Below are 26,220 nucleotides of genomic sequence, written 5' to 3'. Positions count from 1 at the left end.
CTTTTGTTCAGTGTCCAAGCAAACATCTCTGCCAAGGTCCAGAGCTTGAATAACCTCCTATTGCTTTTAAGATACAAACATGAAGAACTCTGCTTTAAAAGTGAGTGATATGGACACCTCACGGAGTGACTCCATCTTATCTACGATATTTCCATAAAAATTTAGTCAAAACTGAATGAGCGCTCCAGTGTATTTATTTACCGTGGGCCTGTTGCCAAAGGCTGCATAGAAAGGTTGTGTATTGGGGTAGAAGAGGTTCTTGATATCACTCAGACATTCCACCTTGAACTTCTCTGGCTTTTTCTCGATCACTTCCCTGTCAACGTACATGTGGAAAGCTGTTTGAGTATTTATTTGTGCGAAGAGAGTGCAGTTTTGCAATACTAGTAACACTGACATGTCCTACGAGTGAATACATGCATGTCGGACCTGTGCAGAGCGGAAAAGAGGCTGCTGGGGCTGAGCAGGACGGGCCCCATAGGGAGCATGGTGCCCCTCTCGTTGACCCAGTGCAGGTATCCCCTTGTCATGTCCGCCATGCCGATAGCTCGGGCTGAACAGTACAAGAGTTTGTAGCCATTCCTGATTTGGAACCAGACAAGAGAGAAGGTTAGAATGGCATTTTTTTAGCGAAATGTCAGAGCATAAATGTCAGAATGCTTACTGGCTGACTTTATGGTAGAGCTGTGCAATTCCCTGATGAGTCCAGTCTTTTCCCAAGGTGGGCAGGATGTGACCTAACGTGTCCGACCTGCAATTAACATGGATTTACCTTCAAAAACCTTCCTCAGGACGCACGCAGACATACATAAACACACACACCTTGTGATGGTTCCATCAATATCAGAAATAATGATCTTGTCGTCCCAGTTCCAGAGGTAGATGGTTCCTTGGCAGCGACATGTTCCCTGGTACTGAGTGGTTACACTGAACACCACGTCATTGGCGCCGTCCAGCAGCTGCAACGACACCTGCATTGGCAGGACACACAATAATAATAATAATAATAATAATAATAATAATAATAATAATAACAAATGTCATTTTTAAGCACATTTCAAAACTCTCAGGGACACTTCACAGTCACAGGATATTTTTTCTGCGGGTGAGCAGTGGCAGCCACACACACCATTATTCACTCAACCCGGAAGTAAGCAAAGTTAAAATAATAATAATAATAATAAATATGTGACGTTGATGGACAAAATCAAATTTAACACATTTCTATCTTGTATTTTGTAAAAATAAGAAGTTACTCAGCAGTTACTCAAGTAGTGTTCTTTCACTGGATATTTCCGTACTTTTTCTCAAGTAATTATTTGGGAGAAGGACTACCGTATTTTTTGGATTATACATCGCTCCGGATTATAGGTCGCACCAGCCAAAAAATGCATAATTAAGAAGAAAAAAACATATAGGTCGCATTGGAGGATAAGTCGCATTTTTGGGGAAAATTTATTTGTGATAGAGATTTGTGATAGAGAGGCGTTTGCGTTGCATGAAGCGGTAACACCAAGAAGGTCCTCCTGCAAAGCCGTTTATATTCATCTCCTTGGCAACGACCTGGGCGTGGAGACCTCTCCCAGGAGCACGTTGTTCAAGCACCAATGCGTGAACTCGTTCCTCCAACTGCGGCCACCTAGCTTTTCGCCCGCGATTAGTTTTTTTTTTGTTTTCTTCATTTCAGTAAGCGTAACCGCTGCTTTTCGCCAGTCCCTTACAAGTTTTTCGCTCACTCCAAACATTCTTTCTGCTGCTCGATTGCCGTTTTCGGCTGCATATTTCACTATCTGCAGCTGGTAAACTGCAGAATATGACTTTCTTTTCGGTGCCATTTTTATTCAGCCCTTCTCAGTTGTGTTTATAAATAACAGGTGTTACAGAAAAATCTGACCCTCCAGAAACCGCGACCGCAGGGACGACAGATTCTGACGGGTCACAGATTTCCCTGTAACACCTGTTATAGAAATGTGTAGGCTACTGTCTCTGCGCTCACAGATTTTGACGGCTCACAGATGTTTCAACACTACAATATCAGCACAGGCCGAGAGCGCGCTCTTGCGGTTTAATGTGAAAATAACATGTGAAATGGTATACAGTAATAAAAAAAGCATATATAAGTCGCTCCGATTTATAAATCGCACCCCCGACCAAACTATGAAAAAAACTGTGATTTATTGGATTGTATTGTATTGGATTGGATTGGATTTGCCTTGTCTCACAGTGGAGAAATTTACATTTCACAGCAGCAAAGTGATGAAAGGAATGAAAGTAGAAAAACAAATACATGAGCTGCTGGAAAGGCAGCCACTCTCGGGGCGCCGTCTTGAAGTCAAAAGAACAAAAAAAACTAAATAACAAATAATATGACAGCATAGAGACAATATGACAAAACAAAGACACGGAGAGACATTCATTCTTCAGGACTTGCTGTACAAAAAGAAAAGAGGAGAGGATCAAAGCGTCTTTCCACCAGTGGATCAAGGACATCATGGTTTATAATCCGAAAAATACGGTACTTACACTTGAATATTATTCTAAAGTACTTGAGTACAATTTATGGCTACTCTACCGATCTCTGTCACCAAAATGGCCTCATTCCTCATCTGCGACCTTGCCACCTCTCAAAATGGCCACCGGAACTCTTCCCTTTAACCTCCGTGTGCGTGCGTACAAACGTGGATTTTTAAAGGACACAACTAAGGTTTGCAGTTATCCAACATTTTACGATATGAACTAGCCCCAACTATAGTGAAAACACGAACATGTGCTTCCAGGAACAACTTCAAATTAAAAGCAGATAATCTACAACATTGAGAAAGGGAAAAAAAGACTGTTTGATTTTTTTTTAAGTGTCCGAAAGATGGATGCTAATCTTTTGAGGAACACGGCATGGTTTTATGAGTAAACACCTCACCAGCTGCTCCGAGGTAAGTCTGAGCGTCTTCTTGTACGACACGCCTCCCATGACCATTCCGGCCTCTGATTGAATGCTTGCCGAGATCTTTTTGGCCACCTTGTGATCTTCGTCGCTGGACGATGACTCTTCTTTTTGCCGGTTAGATAAAGGCCCAATTTCGGCAGAGCCGCAGGCCCCGTGTTCCGACATGGAATCCTAGAAAAAAGGGAGATACAGTGAACCCTCATTTATCGGGGGAAATACGTTCCAAAACTAGCCCGCGATAGGTGAAATCCGCAAAGTACTAGTCAGCTTTTTTTTTTTTTTTACAATGCAAAACTGTACATACAGCAGAATGAAACAAAAAATTAAACCTCTTTTTTAACAGTTTAAAGAACGGTGTTGTAAAACAATATGCTGCTGCTGCGCCTATTCGTCCTGACTCCGCTGCTCTGTAGTGTCTTTTTCTACTGAAGGAATCTTTCTTCGAGAGAATAACATTGTTATTGGTAATTGGATTGGATTGGATATGCCTTTATTAGTCTCACAGTGGAGAAATTTACATTTCACAGCAGCAAAGTGATGAAAGGAATGAAAGTAGAAAAACGAAATACATGAGCTGCTGGAAAGGCAGCCACTCTCGCGGCGCCGTCTTGAAGTCAAAAGAACAAAAAAAAACTAAATAACAAATAATATGAGAGCATAGAGACAATATGACAAAACAAAGACACAGAGAGACATTCATTCTTCAGGACTTGCTGTTTGTTGTTGGAACTCTCTTTTTTTTTGGCTTTCTTTTCTTTGAGAATAGAGAACAGCTCAAAGCCAGTGTGTTTGATTTTATTCTGCTTTGTTTGCAGTGTTGTTTCCTTTACTTTGTTTGTTTGCACATTTGCATGCCATTAAAAAAAAAAAAGGTTTTTCCCCTGAAAAAAAAAAATTAGTGATGCACTGAAGCCGCGATGAGTGAAGTAACGAGGGATCACTGTACTCGGATGTTTATGTGACCAAATGCTACAAGATATGATCATCTGAAGAAAAATTACCACTGCTCCTGAGAGTAGTTCTGCAAATCTTTAATTAATGTGGATGCACAAATGTTTTTATTCTTTATTGTGTTGATTTAATAGGTTTTTTTTTGCAAGTTGGTCTTCATTAAGAAAGGTCGGACTAGCAAAAATAGCAAATAATATTGCCACTGTATATGAATATACCTAGCTCTCTATATATGTAAGAGAGAGAAAGAGAGACAGACAGACAAAAAAGAGAGACAGAAAGACAGAGAGAGAGAGACACATAAACAGAGTGAGAGAGAGAGAGAGAGAGAGAGAGAGAGAGAGAGAGAGAGAGAGAGAGAGAGAGAGAGAGAGAGACAGACAGACAGACAGACAGACAGACAGACAGACAGACAGACAGACAGACAGACAGACATAGAAAACAACTGTACAGAGTGCTACCTTCCAGAAAAAAGGACATTGTAATTTTTGGGATGGATTAACTGCATTTCAATTCATTTCAATGGGGAAAGATGATTTGATATACAAATGTTTTGCATTACTAGACTGAAACAAATTAAACTGTATTACTGTACTACTATTTGAACATACCGATTTGCTGTTCCGGCCTCTCCACGAGAACCACCACCTCCCTCCTTTCTTGGGCATCTTCTCCTTCATGATGCCTTCCACTGCAGCCTGGAGTGGATCGCAAGAAACCCAAAACAATGGGGTAAAAATAAAAAAGAACATATTAGACAACAGAAAACGACCAAAAAAAATCATAATAGTGGTAACAAATGATGATGCTGAAAATTGTCACGGTTTGCAAGGTGGTGATGGCGGTTGTGGGTCCCAAAAAAGCAGGCAGGAGGGAGCAGCAGGTTGTGTTTGACAAATTGTATTAAAATAAAGTCAGCAGGAACAAAATCTAAAACATCAAAATTATCTGAACAGAAAAATTCAAAGTATCAAAGAAAACTAAGAGTAAAAGTCTGCCAAGATGAAACAAACATGACAGGGTGCAGCAAACACATACACACTACAATGACCCGACACGAACGGTCGTGCCGGGAGCCCTTTTAACTGCCACTGATTGTAACGACCTGTGCAGGTGTAGGCGGGGCTAACAGCGCCACCCGTTGGTCGCCAACCAGATTGTGACAAAAATGAAGTTATAAAGGTGTAGCCCAGCAGATTAGCAACACGGCACGGACGAAATTGGAAGGCGGAGTAAATAATAGACAGGCATGCGTACTAATGGATGAATGTGGTTGTAAATGAATAGGGAGGAGCGACAGAAGGAGGAATTGACGTAAGGTAACCTTCAACGTGGACATTATGTGACAATAACGTACGAGCAAGAAGCTAATTGAACGCATGCGAACGGATGCCAGTGTGTCATTTGTGGCCTGTGTGTCTGTGAGACATGTCTTACCTTTGGCAGCGGCTTGTGAAAGGCCTGCATAGACAGCATGATGGGAGCCGCCGTGCTCCAGTTATAGTATCTGAGCAAGCAAAGCGCAGGTATATTTCTATCACTTCAGAAAAGTAAAAAAAACTTAGCCTAGCTTTTACAGTTGAAGACTCTCCCTGGCCACAATATTTGGTACACCTGCAGAGCTGATTGACATTTGACACAAACGTGGTTTTCTAAAGTGATGACCCTACACTTGGGGTCATGTGTCGACAAAGTGCCAGTCAATACCCGTTCTTGATAGCCAGAATTACAACAAGGAATGAATGACTCTCTGTGTCTTTCTGTTGTCATATTATTTGTTATTTAGTTTGTTTTTTGACTTCAAGATGGCCCTGCGAGAGTATTTTGTTTTTCTACTTCTTTCTTTTCTTTCCTCTTCCTGTCATAACTTTGCTGCTGTGAAATGTAAATTTCTCCTCTGTGAGACGAATAAAGGTACGTAATTTAAAAAAGATTCTTTTCTTACAGACAGTATTGTTTAGGTGTTCAATTACCATATACTTCCGCCTTCGTCAGAATGAAGAACCGAATCTGTTTTAAATTAGATATCAAGTGGAGAAGGATGAATTTAATACAACTAGAATAACGATACAGTACATCCAATCCAACCCAATCCAATCCAAGGCTTCCCACTAGATGATTCGAGACGCAACTAGTACAACAAGGAATTTGCTCATGATAATAATAATAATAATAATATCAATACATTTCATTCATAAGCGCCTTTCAAAACTCTCAAGGTCACTTTACAGTCACAGGATAAGTTTTTCTGTGGGTGAGCAGCGGCAGCCATATGTGCCAGCGTTCTTTCAACCCAGAATAACTCAAATAGATAGAAATCTAGCTAGCTAGCTAATACATAGCTAATAGAGGGCCAATAGATAGCTAGCCAGATAGCTATCTAGATAGCCAGCCAGCTAATAGAAGCTAGCTATATAGCGATTTCATGGCTTTGCACTTTACTATCTTTCTGACTTCATAGTACTGTGTGTTCCATTCCGGATCCTAATTATGCGATATGTGTTTTGGAGATTCAAATTAGATTCCAAGGCATTCTATATGTACAAAAAAAATACATCAAGATTTTGTCCTATTTTACTGCCACTTCTCCCCTGCCCCTTTCCTCTCAAGTAACTGCTTGAAAGTTGAATCTTGAGAGGGGACAGTGATTTAATTTCTGATTGAAATGGATGGATACGTACAACAATGTGTCCACTGAGTACATATTAACTCATTCACTGTCAGACGTGCAAAAATGTGTCCATTCCAGTGCCAGTGTTTTTGTCAATGTAACTCGAATTCCAGGACCCACGGAATATTGAGTTTTAGGACTACATAAACATTCAATAAATCAGAGAAAAATTGAGTTAATTCCTAAATTATATGGGTCTGGAGTTATATGAGCTTGAAATGAGGGTGGCAGTACAAAATACAATGCAATACATATATATTGGTTTTTAAAGCGCTTTAACAGCTGAAGCTGGAACAAAGTGCTAAGGAAAAAAGGGAAATGCTGCCCCTTGTGGAAGGGATAAAACATTCCCAAAAGGTCTGGCCAGCGCTTTGTTGGCACTCAAGAAAGAAAAAACAAAACACGAACAAATTCGGAAATGGCGCTCTGGGTCATATTTTCAATTCCTGCATAAATTCGTGAATGGCCGTGAATGAGTTAAAAGCAATAAAGCAAACACAATATTTTTCCATTTTTTTCATTTTTTGCGTCTTACTTGGAGCCGATTTTCACCACCAGGTTGGGGTCGTCGATGACCAATGGGTTTTGAACGAACTGCTGGTATGAAATGATCTTGGCGTGAAACTCTTCTGTATAAACACAGAAATGGATTGTGAGCCTTTTTGTGGCGACCTAGGCCATCCTGCGTGAGTGTTCAGACCTTTGCCGATCTCCTTATTGTCGGTGAGGCCCCCGCAAAGTGAGATGGCGATGGAAGGCAAGTCGCCCAACGGGTCGCTGAAGCCGTCCACGCCACTGTCACCCCCGGAACTCAGTGATTGCGGGGAAAGGCTAGAGCTGCGGGGCCTCGGATCCGACACGCTCCGAACTGCTGCGCCGCTGTGCTGTGACAATAAATAAATAAATAAATAAAGTAACCCGCTGCAAATAGACCAAGGCTTTCATCGAACATGAGATTTGAGCCATCGTCTGGAGACGATTTATGTTTTAACATCACATTTATTAAACAATGGCTTCAGATTCAGAGAATATACTTTCTTGTTACACATCCAGTTATGAATATGATTCAAATAGTTCTGAAGAGGAAAGCATACATGTTTGCAATCGATTAAATAATTTATTCCGTGCCATTATGAGGCAACATTGAGGCAACATTGTCTCACCGAAAAAGAGGCACAAAATGGCGACCTCCTGTGGCCACCTCCGCTTCCACAGGCTGATAAATTCCTTATAGGGAGCTTGGACGCCCTCTTCTGGCAGCATTTGGGTGCAACACGAGGTCCCCAGACCAAACAAGTACAGCAAAATACATTGACGTGATGGAAGGACCGCTACAATGCGTCTTTTTTTTTTCGGTCGGGGGCGTTCCTTTCGTGACGTCACGTACGGACTCATCACCAACTCAAAAACAAGACTTCCTGAATATTCAGCACGAGTCTTAAAACGTAAAATATAGCTATATGCGGTGGAATCTTCTTAAAATACGCTCAGTAGAAGTCATTTGAAGCCATTTTATAAATTATGGACACAACTTGTCCGGAGATGTCGGTTGTCCTTTAAGATTGAATGACTGTCTGTCTTTTGTGTTGTGTCACATTACAGTATTTGTATTTTTGTTCTTTGTTGTTGTTTTGGATTGGATTGGATTTGATTTGCCTTTATTAGTCTCGCATTGGAGAAATTACATTTCACAGCAGCAAAGTTATGAAAGAAATGAAAGTAGAAAAGCAAAACACAGGAGCTTCTGGAAAGGCAGCCACTCTCGCGGCGCTGTCTTGAAGTCAAAAGAACAAAAAAAAACTAAATAACAAATAACATGACAACACAAAGACACAGAGAGACATTCATTCTTAAGCACTTTCCGTACCCTCTTTGTCACATAAAGCAGTTCCAGATGAAAAAGGAGAGGATCAAAGCGTCTCTTCACCAGTGGATCAGGGACATCATGGTGGAATGTGCACGTCGACTACAAGCTAAATGTTGAAAGCAAACACGCAGCTGTAGCATCCATTGACGAAAAGAGATTGTCTCACATCTCCTGTCCCACATAAATCAGCTTCAATTCCATCCCGCGACAGTTCCATATACGCATCGGCGCCCTGCGCTGACGCTCCTTCCTTCTTATCGCGGGCTCCTCAAGCCATTTATCCATCCAGCCGCAGACTGTCCAACAGCACCGACCTTCCACTGAACAAAGCGGGGCTGTGAAGATGCTGCCCATTACAGGCGCCAAAAACCACAATGGCCCCTTTGGTGTCCAGCGACAGTCGAATGGCTCCGACATTCCTCCCATTCAAAAACAGTACTGGCATATTATTACTGCCGAAAAGGCGCAACCGCTCAGCACAGTCTCCCCCTTCATGAATGTCGTGGCCAAAAATGCTGAAAAACAATCCGTATCCGTTCCACACGACGCACAACAACACAAAGTGACAAAAGAAAACACAAAAACATCAAAAAAAGCAAGGCTCATCAAAGCACTTGCTGACGGCTGCCGACTCGGGCGCCATCTTGGACTCCTTTTGACTTCAAGATTGCGCCGCAAGAGTGGCCGCCTTTACAAAAAAAATCTTTTTTGGCTTCTTCCTTTCCTTTCCTCTAACTTTCATCACTTTGCCGCTATGAAATGTTAATTTCTCCACTGCAACACTAATAAATGCTAATCCAATCCGATCCAAATTAAATCACATAAAAAAAACACACAACAAACAATTATGTTGGATTTTTTGGAGGTTAGAATGGATTACTAAAGAGCATAAGATTGCTCCTTAAATGACAATTTCAGTCCTGGGAAAGTCGTGCAATACCTTTTTGGGAAATACAAGGCGGCCACTTCAGGTTCCAATTCTGTGAGATCATCCAAGTAAACTCCATCAGCACCCAGATGGCAGCTTCTTTTATCTACAAAAACACACGTTTTCATTTCAGGTATTCACATTGATTTTTTTAAGGCCTGTGCGCAAATAGCTGGGACTTTGATGTGTATCCAGTATATCCAGTATATCCACCCAACTTGTGCTTTCTGAGAATGTGTCATTGAGTGAGACAGAGAAGAGAGAGAGAGAGAGAGAGAGAGAGAGAGAGAGAGAGAGAGAGAGAGAGAGAGAGAGAGAGAGAGAGAGAGAGAGAGAGAGAGAGAGAGAGAGAGAGAGAGAGAGTGAGGAATCAAACCCTGCTGCTCTGAACTTTGAGACAGACGGGCGAAGGAGTAGCCCATCAAGCCAACCGAAATAAAACTCTTACTTTGTATTACCTTTTTTCTTGGACGGGGTGTCTAGCTTTCCCAAGGGCGGACCCGTCACATCCTCCAAGTCTGACGTCACACGGGAAAGAGTACCATCCCTCAATATCACCGAATCCGTCTCCATCGCCTTGGCAACTGCCTGCTCCTGACTCTCACCAGAAGGTGGCCGTTCGGACACCTGGTGAGGAATGGCTCGGAAATGCGTGCTCTGCGATACCGGGATGGACACCGGACCAATTTGCGGTGGCTCGGTTGTTGAAAGGAAGGAGGGCTGGAGAGGAAGTTGGAAGTTACATTACATACCGAAAACATGAAACATTCACTAATGTTAATAATTCTGCTTACAGTGGCAGCCTGTGGCAATTCCCCCCACGGCCAGTGCATGACTGAATCTTGATCGTCTGCGGTGGATGGCTTCATCAAGAGCTCAGAATCACTTTTCGGAGAAGCGGGACATGAGTTTCCAGGGCTGAGAAATGACGGGTGTAAGGCGTTACAAAGAAATAACGCAGATATTTTGAAATTAGGTGTGATCAAATGACGCACCTCTGGAGGGGACTCCAGTCGCCATCGGAGCAAGTGTAAATGCTAGATTGTTTGAAACAAGTGCTGGTGGACCCGATTCCCCCTTCCCTGGATGAGGACCTGAAACAAAAAGTGCAACATGTAACAGTCAGTAAAACAACCAAAACGGGAAAAAAATATCAGTAGGTCATCTAGGTTATGATTTTGCGACCGTTCAAGGGTTTTTGTAAGTCAAAATTCTGAACAACTTTGACTGGTTATTTCCAAGGTTGGTGTGTGGGCTCTGTGCATTTTTGGGGGCGATGTATGAATATAAAATAATTATTATTTTATTGAAGGTATAATTCAACGATTCTGTTTTTAAGCCAAATTTTGTTGCGTGTTATTATTTTTTGTCAATTATTTTCTATTCAAACCAAATTAATTCTATAAATTAAAAAACACATTTGTTTTCGATTTCCTGCTATTCGGTTAATTCGTTTTGCAGGCTGGAATTCACTAAACTGCTCAGGGGGACTTTGTGCACAAGTTCATGTTGGAACGTGTAACCCTCCGACATGCATTCAAAATATGAAACATAGATGGAGCAGCATTTTAGGTTGTGCAAATAGGAAATATAGGTTGAGACCTGTAAACTTGACAACATTACTAGCTCCTAAAATTGCATTTCATTGGATCGTCCTAAAATAAAAATAAAATAACATTGAGGTCAGAAGTGTCGAGTTAAACATTCTCCAGTCTCCAGTCCAAATTCAGACCGAGCATCAATTTTGTACATATCATATTAAAATTTTGACCTAGATGATAATGATGGATGTAAATGCAAATTTGTTTCTACATGCTTGAACCTCAAAGAGGAACTCAACCCCCAAATGTTATTTTCAACATTGTTGAATGTGCCCCAGCTGGTCAAGCTAGCCTGACACAAGTTGAATTGCGGAACGGCACATTGGCCAAGAAACAACTTGGTTTGAATTTTTTATAATAATAATAATCATCATCATCATCATCAAAAAAAAAATATATATATATATATATATATATATATATATATATATATATATATATATATATATATATATATATATATACACACACACACACACACATATATATATATAGTGTGTGTGTGTGTGTGTGTGTGTGTGTGTGTGTGTGTGTGTGTGTGTGTGTGTGTGTGTGTGTGTGTGTGTGTGTGTGTGTGTGTGTGTGTGTTTATATTTTCAATGTACTTCTTGTGGAAACGGACGCCTGCTGATGTTTTCCATATGGCTTTCCTCAGAGATTTATTGCTAGTTGACTGAGTCATGTGCAGTCATAGCTACATGTGGGACATAACCCTCACTTTTACCAAGCATAAGAAGTTCAATAAATAAATAAATACAATGTATATGTCTAATAAAGAAATAAAATGTATACATCTAATAAATAGATAACTAAATAAAATAATGAATAAAATAATAAGTACCTAAATAGATGTAATACATCTAATTAATAAATAGATAACTAAATAAAAATAAAGACACATAAAATAAATAAATAAATAAATAATAATAATAATAATAATAATAATACATCTAATAAATAAATAGATAAAAACAAACCCAGTCCCCCAACGCCTTGTTTATCATCTCAGGGGACTTCAATCACATTTCCCTGAAATTCTCCCTCCCAACATTCACACAGTATGTAACTTGTGCCACCAGAGACAATAACATATTGGACCTATTTTATTCAAACGCCAAGGATGCATACAAACCCTCCCCCCTCCCCCCTCTCGGAAGAGCAGACCACAATATGGTTTATCTCCAGCCTGTGTACAAACCCCTTGTCCAGAGGCAACCAGCTGTGACCCGCACGATCAAAAGATGGTCCACAGAAGCTGAAGAAGCTCTGCGGGACTGTTTTGATTCAACCAGGTGGGAGCTCTTTACTGAGATTCATGGGGAAGACATTGACTCACTCACCAACACCATCACAGACTACATTAACTTTTGTGAACAAAACACCGTACCCACCAGGACTGTGCGGTGTTTTGCCAACAACAAACCATGGATTAATCCCGACATAAAAGTCCTCCTGAAGGAGAAGAAAAGGGCTTTTGTGTCGGGCAACAGAGAGGAACTGAAGGCCGTGCAGATCCAACTGAGGAGGAAGATCAGAGAGGGGAAGAAGGCCTACAGGATGAAAATGGAGGAGCAGCTGCAAGCCAGCAATGTCGCTGGTGTCTGGAAGGGCCTGAAAAACATCTCAGGCCACAAAAGCCCAGTGACATTGAACGAAAAAGACAAGGACTGGGCAGATGAAATCAACCGCTTTTTCAATCGGTTTGACAAGACGCCAGCCGCCCCCGGCCCACCGTCAACTTCACCTGTAGCTGCACCTGCACCAACTCTCACTGTGGCCTTACCCTCCCTGCCCCCTCTCACGACCAGCTTTCCGCAACCAACAACTGCCCTCCCAACCGTTGCCACACCCTCAGCCGCCACTCTGCCTCCTGGTTCCTGCCTGTCTGTCACAACTGCGCAGGTGAGGAACCAACTGAGGAGGATGAAGGTGAGGAAGGCAGCAGGTCCGGATGACATCAGTTCCCGACTCCTCAAGACCTGCTCCGACCAGCTGTGTGACATTGTCCAGCACTTGTTCAACCTGAGCCTGAAGCTGGGCAGAGTTCCACAGCTGTGGAAAACGTCATGCCTGGTCCCAGTGCCCAAGATTGCCAACCCCAAAGAGCTCAACAGCTACAGACCGGTGGCGCTGACGTCTCACCTGATGAAGACGCTGGAGAGACTCGTCCTCGCCCACCTGCGACCGCAGACTACCTCACAAACAGGCCACAGTACGTGAGGGTAAAGAACTGTGAGTCGGACAGGCTTCTCTGCAGCACCGGAGCGCCGCAGGGAACAGTCCTGGCTCCATTCCTCTTCACCCTCTACACCTCGGACTTCAACTACAACACCCCAACCTGCCACCTTCAGAAGTTCTCTGACGACTCAGCTATTGTCGGCCTCATTACAGAGGGAGACGATAGGGAGTACAGGGGACTGACAAAGGACTTTGTGGACTGGTGCCAGCAGAATCACCTCCAAATCAACACCGGGAAAACCAAGGAGCTGGTGGTGGACTTCTGCAGGAAACAATCGTCACCTGCACCATTGAACATCCAGGGTTCGGACATTGAGAGGGTGACCTCCTACAAGTACCTGGGTGTTACTCTCAACAATAAACTGGACTGGACAACAAACACGGATGCCCTAATCAAAAAGGGACAGAGTCGCCTCTTCCTCCTCAGGAAACTGAGGTCTTTTGGAGTTCAGGGGTCACTCCTAAAGACTTTCTATGACTCTGTGGTGGCATCAGCCATCCACTATGGCATTGTCTGCTGGTCAGGCAGCATCACCACCCGGGACAGAAAAAGACTGGAGCGCTTTGTCAAGCGGGCCAGTTCTGTCGTGGGCTGCTCGCTGGACTCTCTTGAGGAGGTGGGCAACAGACGGACGCTAGCTAAACTAAAAGCTATGACGGACAGCCCCTCCCACCCCCTCCTGCCCATCCTGACAGCTCTGGGTAGCTCCTTTAGCCAGAGACTATTACACCCGCGCTGCAAGAAGGAGAGGTACCGCCGCTCGTTCCTACCGACTGCTGTCAGGCTTCACAATTCCCAATGATCACATGTGGAAAAACAAAAAACAAAAAACAAAAAAAAAAAACTGGACACTTGTAAATATGGGTTGTTGCAATATATCTAAATGCATTTCTTGATTCTGCACTATGTACAGTCTTGTTTATAGAACGGTTTTTGCACATCTACATTTGCACAGTATACAGTTGACATTTTTATTTTGTTATGCTTAGAATATCTTGTTTTCTATCCTTTCACTCCCACCCCAACCCCATCCCTCTTCAATTGCTGCTGTGGACTGCAAATTTCCCCATTGCGGGACGAATAAAGGTATTCTGATTCTGATTCTGATTCTGATAACTAAATAAAATAATAAATAAAATGCCAAATACAGAAATACATACATAAAATTAGTGCATCTAATAAATAGATAACTAAATACAAAATACATAAATAAATAAATAACATCGTAAATAAAATCATAAATAAATTAATGAATGAATAAATAAATACAATTAATACGTCTAATAAATAGATAACTCAATAAAATAATAAATAAAATGCTAAATAAATACATACATACATAAAATTAGTACATCTAATAAATAGATAACTAAATAAAAAATAAAACATAAATAAATAAATAAATAAATAAATAAATAAATATAAAAAAGTATCAAACCCTTACTCTACGCATGGCATTCCCTCCATTGTTTACTAGGTGACTTTCACACTCTTGTAAACACTGTACGGTGGTGGATGATGTCTTGCTTTCCCCATTGAAAGGCGTCTAAATGCCATTCGTCCATTCTGGATCTGACTGATTGTGTTACGAAAAGGGTCGGAAGCATAGCTCACTTTCTTCTTTCTCACCTGTTCTCCATTTCTTCATCGGAGCTGATGTCAATAGTGAACATGTCCTCGTCCTCGGAATAGTCGCCACTCTCGTCCCTCTTCAGGCTATCTGTCCAAGCTTTCCTCCTCCTCTTTTTTCGTTTTTTCATTATTATCATCGCCGACGTGTCGGTCTCACCGCTGCTTGCCGTGGAGACCAAGGTCTGCACTGGAGGCCCCGAGGTCTTCCCTTTCAGCGAGGAGGTCATCAGAACGAGCCCATCCGACATGATAGGAGAGGTGGCCAGGTAGGAAGGAACCACTTCCTAGTGAGATGAAATCATTGCATGCAAGCAATCAGAGACAAAAGCCATAACATGAAATTGTCAATCATTTCTTGTTCATTCACAGGTATACCAGCAAACATTGAAGCCATGTGCCCAAGATAGCTTCAGGAGCTTTGCTGAAACGATGTTGGAATATCCACCACGGGCGGTAGTGATGGGGTTGAGGGTGAGACCATCTCTTGTTTGCGAACAATTGGATAAAAGATTAGACTATTCAGAAACAACTTGGAATTAGCAACATTTCTGCTCAAAAGGCAAGCTTATAAATTACTTTAGATGTTGAATTGATTCTAGATTTCCCAAAATCTAATTGAAAAACATTCATATTTTCATATTACTCTATAATGAGAACGTCATGTTACCATGCTAACATGGCTAACATTGACTTCTTATGCTAGCTTAGTACTGATAGCGCCGCTGTTTTCGAGAAGCAATAAATCACAGTCCAGTAAATTAAAAAATGGTACACGTGACATTTAATATTGAAAACACATCCCTTCTTATCCCTTGAGATGTGAATTCAGAATGAATACAACAGATTATCTTGACCATTTATGAGTCTGTTGTGAACTGCTACGTTAGCTTTCTTGCGCTGACATATGCTTGCCATTTGTCATAAAAACTTAGAACGGTGGAAATACTAATAATTCCATGACAACATCTCTTAGCATGACCCCCCCCCCCCCCCCAAAAAAAAAAAAAAATTGTAGCTTCGTGTTTTATCTACTTTTTGTATGCCTATTGGACATTGGCGTGGTTAACAGAGGTGTTCCCTGTATTCCGAATGCTTCCGAGTACAATCTGAACTATAAAAACCAGCTGAAAAAAAAGCAGTTGGCTCCGTGAAAGTAGAGCTCTTTCCAGGAGCTTTTACTGTAGCTCCATATTGTGTATCTATACCTTTTGGCACAAGACAGCAAATGAGGTCAACGATAGATGATACTATGGTGTGTGTAACAGTAGTCGCGTTTTTAGGAAAGTCAACAACATGGAGAGAGTACAAGGGGACAGTGGGGCTAATGTCCTAGTTTTCTGCTCTGCTTTTCTCAAGACGGAAACCTAATACTAGTCCGCCTGAAATAAATCACCGTCTTCCCTTGTTGATGACATTCCACCGTCTCGGTAGTTTATGGCTTATTTATGTATTTTGGCAGCACATTCAGTCAGAGTCTCAAAAAAAGTCTGCTTTCCAAGAAACTGGTAAACTGACTGTTCTTTTATGTGTTCCACGAACTTCAGTTGTGATTGGCTTACAACAGGGGTGTCAAAGTCATTTTTTGCCGCGGGCCACATTGTAGTTATGGTTTCCTCTCGAGGACCGTTATGAATTTGGGGAACCCATTAGAATGTTTAAATCCCTTCAAATATTACATATAGAGCACACAGCAAATTAATGAATAACTCGTTTTCAAATCTGAAGTCAAGAATAATGACTTTTATTGTGGATGACATCCAAAAATATGAAATTTTGGCTCAGATTTTAGCAATCATCATGGAATTTAACAAGTTTGATTTGCTTTCGCGGGCCGAAAAAAAATGATGTGGCGGGCCGGATTTGGCCCGCGGGCCTTGACTTTGACACCTGTGGCTTACAACATTCTCTGAAGACTTTACACTAGAACAAATGTAAATTTAACATGCAGTAGAAAAGAATGTTGTTCAGAACCTAGCCAAAAACAAATCCGTTACGTGCAAAAATGTTTCCACTCCAGTGCCGGGGTTTTAGTCATTGTCACTTGAATTCCAGGACCCACAGAATATTGAGTTTTAGGACTACATAAACACCCAATACAGCATTAGAAACATTCGACTCTCTTTTGTCATCAGAAAAAAAGAGTTAATTCCTAAACTATATGGGTCTGTAGTTATATGAGCTTGAAATGGGGGTGGCTGTCCAAAATACAATGCAATACATACATCTTGGTGCGCTTTAACAACCACTGAAGCTGGAACAAAGCACTAACATGAAGAAAAGGGAAATGCTACCCTCCTGTGGAAGGGAAAAAACATTGGCAGAGGTCTGAGCAGCGCTTTATTGGCACCCAAGCATGGGGAAAAAAATCTGGAATGGCATTCTACGTCATATTTTCAATTCCTGAATAAATTCTTGAATGGCAGTGAATGAGTTAAATATGCTTTAAATATTGTTTTTTTTTCTAGATTTACATAGATTATAATGGGATGTGCTGTTTCGGTTTTTGAACCAATGACTCTCTTCATTCCCATTCTCCACTGTGAGACTAATAAAGGCATATCCAATCCAATCCAATCCATTCATCAGAAAAATATATTTAATTCCTAAATTATGTGGGTCTGGGGTTATATGAGCTTGAAATAGGGGCGGCTGCCCAAAATACAATGCAATACATACATATTGGTTTATATAGTGCTTCAACAACAGCTGAAGCTGGAACAAAGCAGTAACATGCACAAAAAGCAGATGCTGCTCCCTTATGGAAAGAAAAAAACATTGCCAGAGGCCATGACCAACGCTTTATCGGCACCTGAGCATAAAATAACGAAACCCAAACAAATTCAGGAATGGCGGCCCGCGTCATATTTTTAATTTACGAATAAATTCGTGAATGGCAGTGAACGAGTTAACTTGTCAATCAAACACCTTGACACAACGCCCTGAAAAATGCTTTGCTGAACATTCTTCCTGTGTATATATACACATATCGTAAGTACATGTTTAAGCCGCCCAAACATATCCGCTGAAAGCCTCTGGCCGCAACTACGAGGCACTCTGTAAGTCTCCACGTCAGAGCGAAACCCTTGTCAACACCCCGGCTCTCACGTTGCACTTATTGTTCAGTTTGGCTTTCTCGTTCATCCACTTTTCTCTCCATGACAAACACACACTCATAGACCACATGCCAGCGGAGAATCAAAAGAGGCATTTTTAGGTAGAGGCAAAGCTCGATAGCTACCTGCCAACAAAGATAAACATATAGTGGGGGAGGAGAGACTGATGGCACACTTTCAGCGAAGTCTCCCCTTGCCCACTGGAAAAAAATGGTGGAAAACAGTTTGATGCAACATTTGTGCAATTGAGTGCAGTTGTCACACTTTGCACGTTTTCAGCAAATATCTTCAAATGTGTATAAATGTATTTGTATTGTGTCGGTGTTTAAATCCGGGGCATATAAAATATTCACAGCCTTACTGGTAGAATTAAATGTTTTCTGGGAAATGGAGGAACATGGTCCAACTCTGAAATGGAAAAGCGGAAATTCTTGGCGGCCGTCCCAAATCCGCATGCTGCCTGACCTGATTTTCCTAAACCGACTGTGTGTATAATATTTGGGATTGTGCGTGACAGTGTATGTGATGCAGGAGTGTGTGTGTGTGTTTAAAATTAGTTTGCAGAATCAGAAAGCCTTCAATAGTCCCACAATGGGGAAATTTGCAGCTTTGACCTTTGACATTTTAACCTTTTTTTTGGCTAGAATTTTAGGATTGCTTATGGGATTATTTGAGGGACGCAGAGTAGGTAAACAACATTTAGTAGGGTAGGTTGCAGTTTGGCACCCCTGCAAACTCTATCCAAATAAAGACCATATAAACCTAAGATTGACCGTGTTCAATTTAATACCATGAGCCAGTTAAATTAGTCTCATCTTACCTCGACTCCTCATCTCAAAAGTAAACAAGCAAACAAATAAATAAATAAGCACATAAATAAGCACATAAATGATTAAATGCATGTAAATGCACACACAAATAAAAATAAATAAATAAATAAATAAATAAATAAATAAATAAATAAATAAACACACAAATGGATAAAAAATAACGAAATAAATAAATATATAAGTAAATAAATAGATAAATAAACACACAAAGATCAAAATAACTGCATACATAAATACTAAATAAATACATAAATAAATGAATAAATAAATGGGGGCGGCTCAGTAGTCGACTGGAGAGGTTGTGAGTTCAAGACCCGGTCTGGCCTCCCTGTATGGAGTTTTCATTTTCTCCCCAGGCCCGTGTGGGTTTTCTCCGGGTCCTCCGGTTTCCTCCCACATTCCAAAAACATGCATGTCAGGCTTATTCTTCTTCTTTTCCTTTAGGCTTTTCCATTCAAGGGGTCGCCACAGCAAATCAGTGTCCTCCATCTTTAGAGGCTTATTGAACAATCTAAATTGTCCCCAGGTGTGAGCGCGAGAGCGAATGGTTGTTTATCTCTGCGTGCCCTGCGATTGGTTGGCAACCAATTCCGTGTGTCCCCCGCCTAGTACCCGAAGACAGCTGGGATAGGCTCCAGCACCCCCCACGACCCTAATGAGGATTAGGCGGTCTGGAAAATGGATGGATGGATAAACAAACAAATAAATAAATAAATAAATAAATAAATGCACTGTTTGTGGATTGATTGGCAGTTGAGTCAGCTTCACTCGCATTGAGGGTTACATAGTACAGTGAACAGCAGCCACTCTAATTTCCTGTACCTGGTTATTTTCCATTTCCTGGACAAAGAAGGCCTCCCCGTTGTCTCCGAGCTTCATATGTAGATCCACTGGCTCTCCATTAATCTCTATGTCCACCTGTAAAACATATATGTACACATCTGTATTTTAAAACTTCTCAGTGTGTGTCACTTTTTTATTTCTACTTTTTGCGTGCCTCTTTGTTTGCTGACCACTTTTTCTCGCGAGCGCAGGACTCCCATCTTGCCGAAGCGGACGTGGAAGGGCGAGCAGTGCAAGGAGCCATCGGGTTGCCGCACCACGATAACGTCGATGCAGCCAGACAGCGTGGCCGGGTTAAGGCCTCTGTACAATTCCTTGACCTGAACCAAGACCTGACCCGCCAACTGTCCCACGTAGTTCATGGTCTGACGGGTCTGGTGGGATCAGATTGAACACAAGTAAAAATGGAAAAGGGGTGTCTTCAAAAGTGGTCTCAAAGACTTAAAGGGATGGATTTTCTGTCACAATTTTCAATCATGCTTGTCATCATTCGGCTATAGTAGCTGTCCCTACGACTGTCACGTATTGCGAGGTGGTGATGGCGGGTGCGGATCTCCAAAAGCAGGCAGGAGGGACCAGGAGGTTGTTTGACAAACTGTATTAAAATAAAGGTCAGCAAGAACAAAATGTAAAACATCAAAATCATCTGAACGGAAAAAATACAAAGTATCAAAAGAAAACCAAGTGTAAAAGTCCGCCAAGGTTAAACAAACACATGCACAGCATGCAACAAACGTGCAGCAAACAATGAACCGACACCGGATGGTCGTGCCGTGAGTCCTTTTAAGTGTCAGTGATTAAAACGACCAACACCTGCGAGGCTGCAGGCAAGGCTGACGTCGCTACCCATTGGTCGCCAATCTGATCGGGACGACCAGCACCTGTGCAGGTGGGGGGGCCGACAGCGCCCCCCGTTGGTCGCCAACCAGATCATGACAACGACTGTTTACGGTTTCAAAAAGCAAGGCCTAGCCAGGTGAGTAACATGGGCGCCATAGAAGTGAATGTACACCAAATTCCAGTATGTCACATTGATGCGTTAGCATCTAAGATGTGCATATGTTAACTTGATGATGTTAAAAATAAAAACACACAAGCGCGACTACACGTGAGAAGATAAGAAACGCAACAGAGGAATGCTAAGATTTGAACACAGAACTGTGAGGCAGATTTGCTAATGCATATCTGATGAGGATGGCTTTCATTTTGTGGTTTGAAATCTGAGGATGGTGTTGCGCAAGAGCAGGACTCGAAGTGAAGTGACGATTAAGTCACTTCACTTGCCCTTGGCTAGCTGAGTTGACAACATTTGACTTTGATTACAACACAATGTTTAAGTGTGAACTGAATATTGTTCATGTTAAGAATGCAACTATTTTTAAAGGCTTTATTCATCTTTCGAGGTGTTCATATTTGGCATTTCAAAGTAGCCATTTCTTCCGCTCATGTTGTTATCTGAGTTCAGTCTGAAAATAATGATAAAGTCTTCAATCAAAAGAATATAAGATAGATGCATTCCTGTGTGCTTGGGAGCTGTGCAGCCTAACAAACTCCATCTTCTGCTGGTATCTCCGCTCCTTCATGGCTTATCTAGTCGTGGCTTGGGAACAAGCTGACATCTCCCGTTCAACAATATCCTTCATTGTCTCACTCAGTGAAACCTTCCAAGTCCACCTCCCGAATAAATACTGTCAAAGTCAAAGTCAGCTTTATTGTCAAATATGCTAATATGCATGACATACAGCACAGATGAAATTACTGTCCTCTCGGACCCAGCATGTGCTAATAGCTGCCAGCTGTGTAGTAATATCAGAGTAAATATAGGCTAACTTTATGAACAATTTTTCTACCTATAAAAGAAGTGAAGCCAATCACGTTCATAATACTGAAATGTTATCATCTCATGAAAACAAAACAAGCTGATGTCATTTGGGAACTTAAAACAAAAGCAAACCATTTCCTTCACCTTTATAGAATTGAGTGTGCTCAAAGATATTGTACTCATACAGTCGTTGCCCTTTCTACAAACACAAGTAAAGTGTCCTTGAGAATTTTGAAATGTGTTTATAAATTAAATATATTATTATTATTATTAGTAGTAGTAGTAGTAGTAGTAGTAGTATACAAGAAAATTCAGTGCACTAGTAGAATGGCTGTGTGTTACTAACTGGATGTTTTCCACTATTACTGCCACTTTTTATCTACTCATATGCATTAATAGGCATGAGTCATGCACAATTATTCTTTCATTCAAGTTTATTATTGGATGTCCCTGCATATCCAGCACACTCGGTCGATGTAACAGCACACACTTAGTCGTTTCTAGTAAGAATGAAAGAGTCCCACAAGTAGAAAAATAGAAAAATGTTACTACGAGTCTAAGGAATACTGTGCCTGAGTTTTACAGCTAATGTACCACTTGGACCATAGTGACGAGGAAAAATGTACTATTTGGCACCTCGCACTTTGTAAATTATGATAGTAGCGCGGAGATTAGGGGTGGGATTTGTGTAAACATCCATATATGTAATAGTTGTAAATGTACACCGACTTGATTGAAAAATGTATGTACAGTACTGTATGTACAACTGAAATTTTTTTTAGGTGGACATTGCAGTTTAAAGCAATACCATACCAGAATTATATTTTTGGAGCAAAACAAATATGATAAAAGTACAGTAAATTAACTGCAGGAAGCGTAAACGACATTAAGGTGGAAATAGAAACATAGAATATCTTACCTTTTAATTGCGTTGACAAAACGAAAAAGATTCCTAGATCACTTTCCTTCGAACACAGTTCAGGATCTATTTTAACGCTACATGCGGTTGTCATCTCACCCATATCACCGTGATGAAAGGTGAGCTATATTGATGATTATATGAAGTCGAAATGCAGCAGTGTGTCTTTCGGACAGCTGACGCATCATTTGGCAACTTGGTTGCTTGCCCGCCACCGTATTTGCGTGAACAATCCAGTCGAGGCCCCGCCCATTGACCAATCAGCGTGGACATGCTGCGTTGCTAAAGTCATCGTTGAAAGGGAAACAGCGGTGAGATATAATTTCGTCAAGTTTATTTTTCAAAGCGATAACTAGCTAGATACTAAAACAGATCAATTATAGGTAGGAATACAAATCCAAGAGAGATTTACTTGGTAAAATTATTAGCAAAATTAATAAAATGTATATTGAAAAATAAAAGACAGCCGCTTACATGACCTCAAGTGATTTAAGGTTAAATGGTTAAAAAAAAAGATTGTGATCTGCCACATACCTAATTATATGAAATTAATTAATTATTTGTACAAAGGAGACATTTGTTCGAAATGTAAAAATATACCCCGCCACCTGAGCCTCCATTGACTATGGGCGCAAACAAGCGACGTCACAGTGCCGGTCTGATGCGATGAGGTGATCCTCTTAGCCAATCACAACACAGCGAGACGCCACATTTCTTATTTGTGGTTTTCGCGTCAAATTTAGTTTCCACGCCATCCTTTCAGCCCTCTTCCTACTCCCTCACTCTCCCCAGCTCCTCCTTCTGTGAGCATAAGCATGCCATTCAAATATTTGCATTCCTTATTTTTCCATCGGCAGGAAGTAAAGAACCGCTGAGGTGTCTCTCCTGAAGTGAAAATTTCTGTTGACCTTTATTATAGCCCCTCAGTTTCTTGAAAATGGAGGCACAGTAGTACTGTACAATGCTTTTACAGTATTTCAGTGAACGAAGCATCTGTACTTTTGTCACAAGCAATAAATGTGTAAGGTTGTGTTTGTGTGAATGGAGAAGGCTCATAACATCACCTCTTCTTGCCAAATGTGCATAATTTCTTAATTGTGCATTGCATCATGACAGGTCTACATTTACGAGCTGTTAAGCATACACTGATGATATTTCCGTAGTTAAAATCACTTTTTTTGCAATCCAGGAAGAAGAATTCTGCAATGTAACGAGCAAGTAGGGCGTTTAATCATGTGGCATTGTGGGGTCATGGCTGGTAAATTTTTCCCTTTTTTTCTGTCGTCTTTTTAATAGGCACTGAGTTTTTGCAACTTGTATCAATGTCGCTACATACTGATGGTGCCCTTTGAGGACACACAAGACTGATAGCTTTTCTTAGACAAGTTTCAAGGAACAAGATGCCTTGCCAAGAATGAAAAAAAATCCACTTGATGTATGACCCACCCAGTAAAGTACAGCAGCATACAGGGTGAACAAAAACAACCCAAAGTCTTTGAATTGGCAACTTGGGTCGTACTCCTCATTTAACACCCACCTGTTGCCTGAATTGCTGATCAGTGTGAATTCTGAACCCAAAAAATGACTAGTGACCTTTCTGCTGACTCATAAACTGGCACTGCGTTTCTACAAAGCAGTATGCAAATGAGATGTCACATGTCCAAATTGGCCCTGGAGCGGCAGTTCTCGCCCTTTCGGTGACTCAACAGTATCACTGCAGTGTATAATAATCACTTTTATAACCGAGCGTGATTGGGAGGACCGTGATTGGGCCACGGTGTTGTAGCCTCAGCGTCATATGATGTGACACAAGCATTAATATTATTCAAAACACATTCACGATAATAATAATAATAATAATAATAATAATAATAATAATAATAATAATAATATATTTCATTTATAAGCACCTTTCAAAACTCTCAAGGTCACTTTTCAAAACTCTCAAGGTCACTTTACAGTCACAGTTTTTCTGTGTGTAAGCAGCGGCAGCCACACGCGCCAGTGTTCACTCAACCCGGAAGTAACTCAAATACTGTAGATAGAAAGCTAGCTAGCTAGTTAATAGACAGCTAGATAGCTACATAGCTAATAATAATAATAATAATAATAATAATAATAATAATAATAATAATAATAATAATAATAATAATAATAATAATATATTTCATTTAAAAGCGCCTTTAAAAACTCTCAAGGTCACTTTACAGTCACAGGATATGTTTTTTTGTGGGTGAGCAGCGGCAGCCACACGCGCCAGTGTCCCTCAACCCGGAAGTAACTCAGATAGAAAGCTAGCTACCTAATAGATAGCTAGCTAGGCCTTCACTCAACCCGGACGTTAGTCAGATAGAAAGCTAGCGAGCTAATAGATAGCTAAGTAACTCGGATGGAAAACCAGCTAGCTTTTAGACATTTATCTATTTTATTTGGAAACCATGTTTTTCATTTATTGAATGTGCGCCTCATATATGGAAAGAGTTTATAAACACACCCTTCACTGGGGGTGCGTCCACATTCAGGTGGGCCCCATACACCGGGGAAAAATACACAAACAACCACATCTGAGCACCTAAGAAGATTTAAATGCACTCAGGAAGTCCAGAGCCGAGAATTGGAGTCAGAATCTCAGAACAGGTCGGTCATGGTGCGAACCAATACTTTGCATTGCAAGCCCTATAACACTTTTTTGTTTGATTTCTCATTGATTTAAAAGGTTTTTTTTTCATACCAATATACAAAATATGCACGTGAGGTGTGGGCTTGCACTGTAGCATCTGTGACTTTCAAATGTCTTTGAGAAGGCAAAAGATGACAAACTACTATTTCTGTCTGTTTTGCTTAAGATTTCATGAAAAAAGTGAGATAAGAACCACATACAAATCACCTGACATACTTATTTTGTGTTGTTTCAGTTTTCTTAACTTAACTCATTCACTGCCAGATGTGCAAAAATGTGTCCACTCCAGTGCCAGGGTTTTTGTCATTGTCACTCAAATTCCATGATCTACAGAATATTGAGTTTTGGCACTACATAAACATTCAATACAGCGTAAGAAACCTTAGACTCTCTTCTTTCATCATAAAAAAATACTTAATTCCTAAATTGTATGGGTCTTGAGTTATATGAGCTTGAAATGAGGGAAGCTGTCGAAAATACAATGCAATACATACATATTAGTTTATATAGCGCTTTAATAACAGCTGAAGCTGGAACATAGTGCTAACATGGAAAAAAGGGACATTCTTCCCCCATGTGGAAAGGAAAATACATTGCCAGAGGCCAGGGCCAGCGCTTTATCGGCACCCAAACAATAAAAATCAAAACCCGGTGTTCTACGTCATATTTTAAATTCTCGAATAAATTCTTGAATGGCAGTGAATCAGTTAATTAGGAAAAGGGAGCACATGCAAATTTCACAGGAAGCCGTGATGTTACAAAATAAGTCATCCACATATCTAAATGTCCACACTTTTAACATGCTTTTATTACCCAACTCCATGTTTTGTCAGTGGGATAGTGTTCAACGACCTCTTCTAGCTGTTCACCCTCCTCAGCCGATGTCATGATTCCACCATCGTACTGTATGCTTCCACAAATGTGTTCAAGTCCCGTCCGTTGATCCTTACTCAGTGGTGGCCTCAATAAATCTGAGCGCCAAAACTGCAAGTGCATCTGACTAAATTTACCTGAGGCCCTCAAGTTAGAGAAACTTGAGACCGGCCCCTTGCTTTTAGTGAGTCAGACCCGCTGACTTCTTCGGCATTTTGGAAGAGGATACTTGCTAGAGCGGCTTCTCAGAATGTTTGATTTGGAGATGTACACAAACACAGTCTTGCAGACCTTCCTGAACTTGTAT

General features: G+C 41.0%; 1 protein-coding gene across 1 annotated transcript in view; it reads right to left on the bottom strand.

Moving 5' to 3' along the window:
* Nucleotides 1-26,017, bottom strand: part of lpin1b (lipin 1b) — a 29,964-nt gene extending 3,947 nt beyond the window's left edge. The window contains exons 1-17 of the mRNA XM_089021798.1: nucleotides 25,854-26,017; nucleotides 19,790-19,993; nucleotides 19,599-19,694; nucleotides 14,831-15,117; nucleotides 10,357-10,455; nucleotides 10,156-10,279; nucleotides 9,820-10,081; nucleotides 9,374-9,467; nucleotides 7,267-7,445; nucleotides 7,102-7,195; nucleotides 5,333-5,402; nucleotides 4,507-4,593; nucleotides 2,918-3,115; nucleotides 823-971; nucleotides 665-751; nucleotides 430-582; nucleotides 202-316 (exon numbers count right to left, since the gene is read on the bottom strand). Of these exons, the coding sequence (XP_088877924.1) occupies nucleotides 202-316; nucleotides 430-582; nucleotides 665-751; nucleotides 823-971; nucleotides 2,918-3,115; nucleotides 4,507-4,593; nucleotides 5,333-5,402; nucleotides 7,102-7,195; nucleotides 7,267-7,445; nucleotides 9,374-9,467; nucleotides 9,820-10,081; nucleotides 10,156-10,279; nucleotides 10,357-10,455; nucleotides 14,831-15,117; nucleotides 19,599-19,694; nucleotides 19,790-19,993; nucleotides 25,854-25,928 (2,373 nt within the window). The 5' untranslated portion in view covers nucleotides 25,929-26,017. The remainder of the gene's footprint in view (nucleotides 1-201; nucleotides 317-429; nucleotides 583-664; nucleotides 752-822; nucleotides 972-2,917; nucleotides 3,116-4,506; nucleotides 4,594-5,332; nucleotides 5,403-7,101; nucleotides 7,196-7,266; nucleotides 7,446-9,373; nucleotides 9,468-9,819; nucleotides 10,082-10,155; nucleotides 10,280-10,356; nucleotides 10,456-14,830; nucleotides 15,118-19,598; nucleotides 19,695-19,789; nucleotides 19,994-25,853) is intronic.
* Nucleotides 26,018-26,220: the final 203 nt, after the last annotated feature.

This window comes from Hippocampus bargibanti, linkage group LG19 (genome assembly GCF_051943395.1).
Source record: "Hippocampus bargibanti isolate YZ-2025 linkage group LG19, ASM5194339v1, whole genome shotgun sequence".
In the NCBI taxonomy this organism is placed as follows: Eukaryota; Metazoa; Chordata; class Actinopteri; order Syngnathiformes; family Syngnathidae; genus Hippocampus; species Hippocampus bargibanti.
This window is presented reverse-complemented; position numbering and strand designations above follow the sequence as displayed.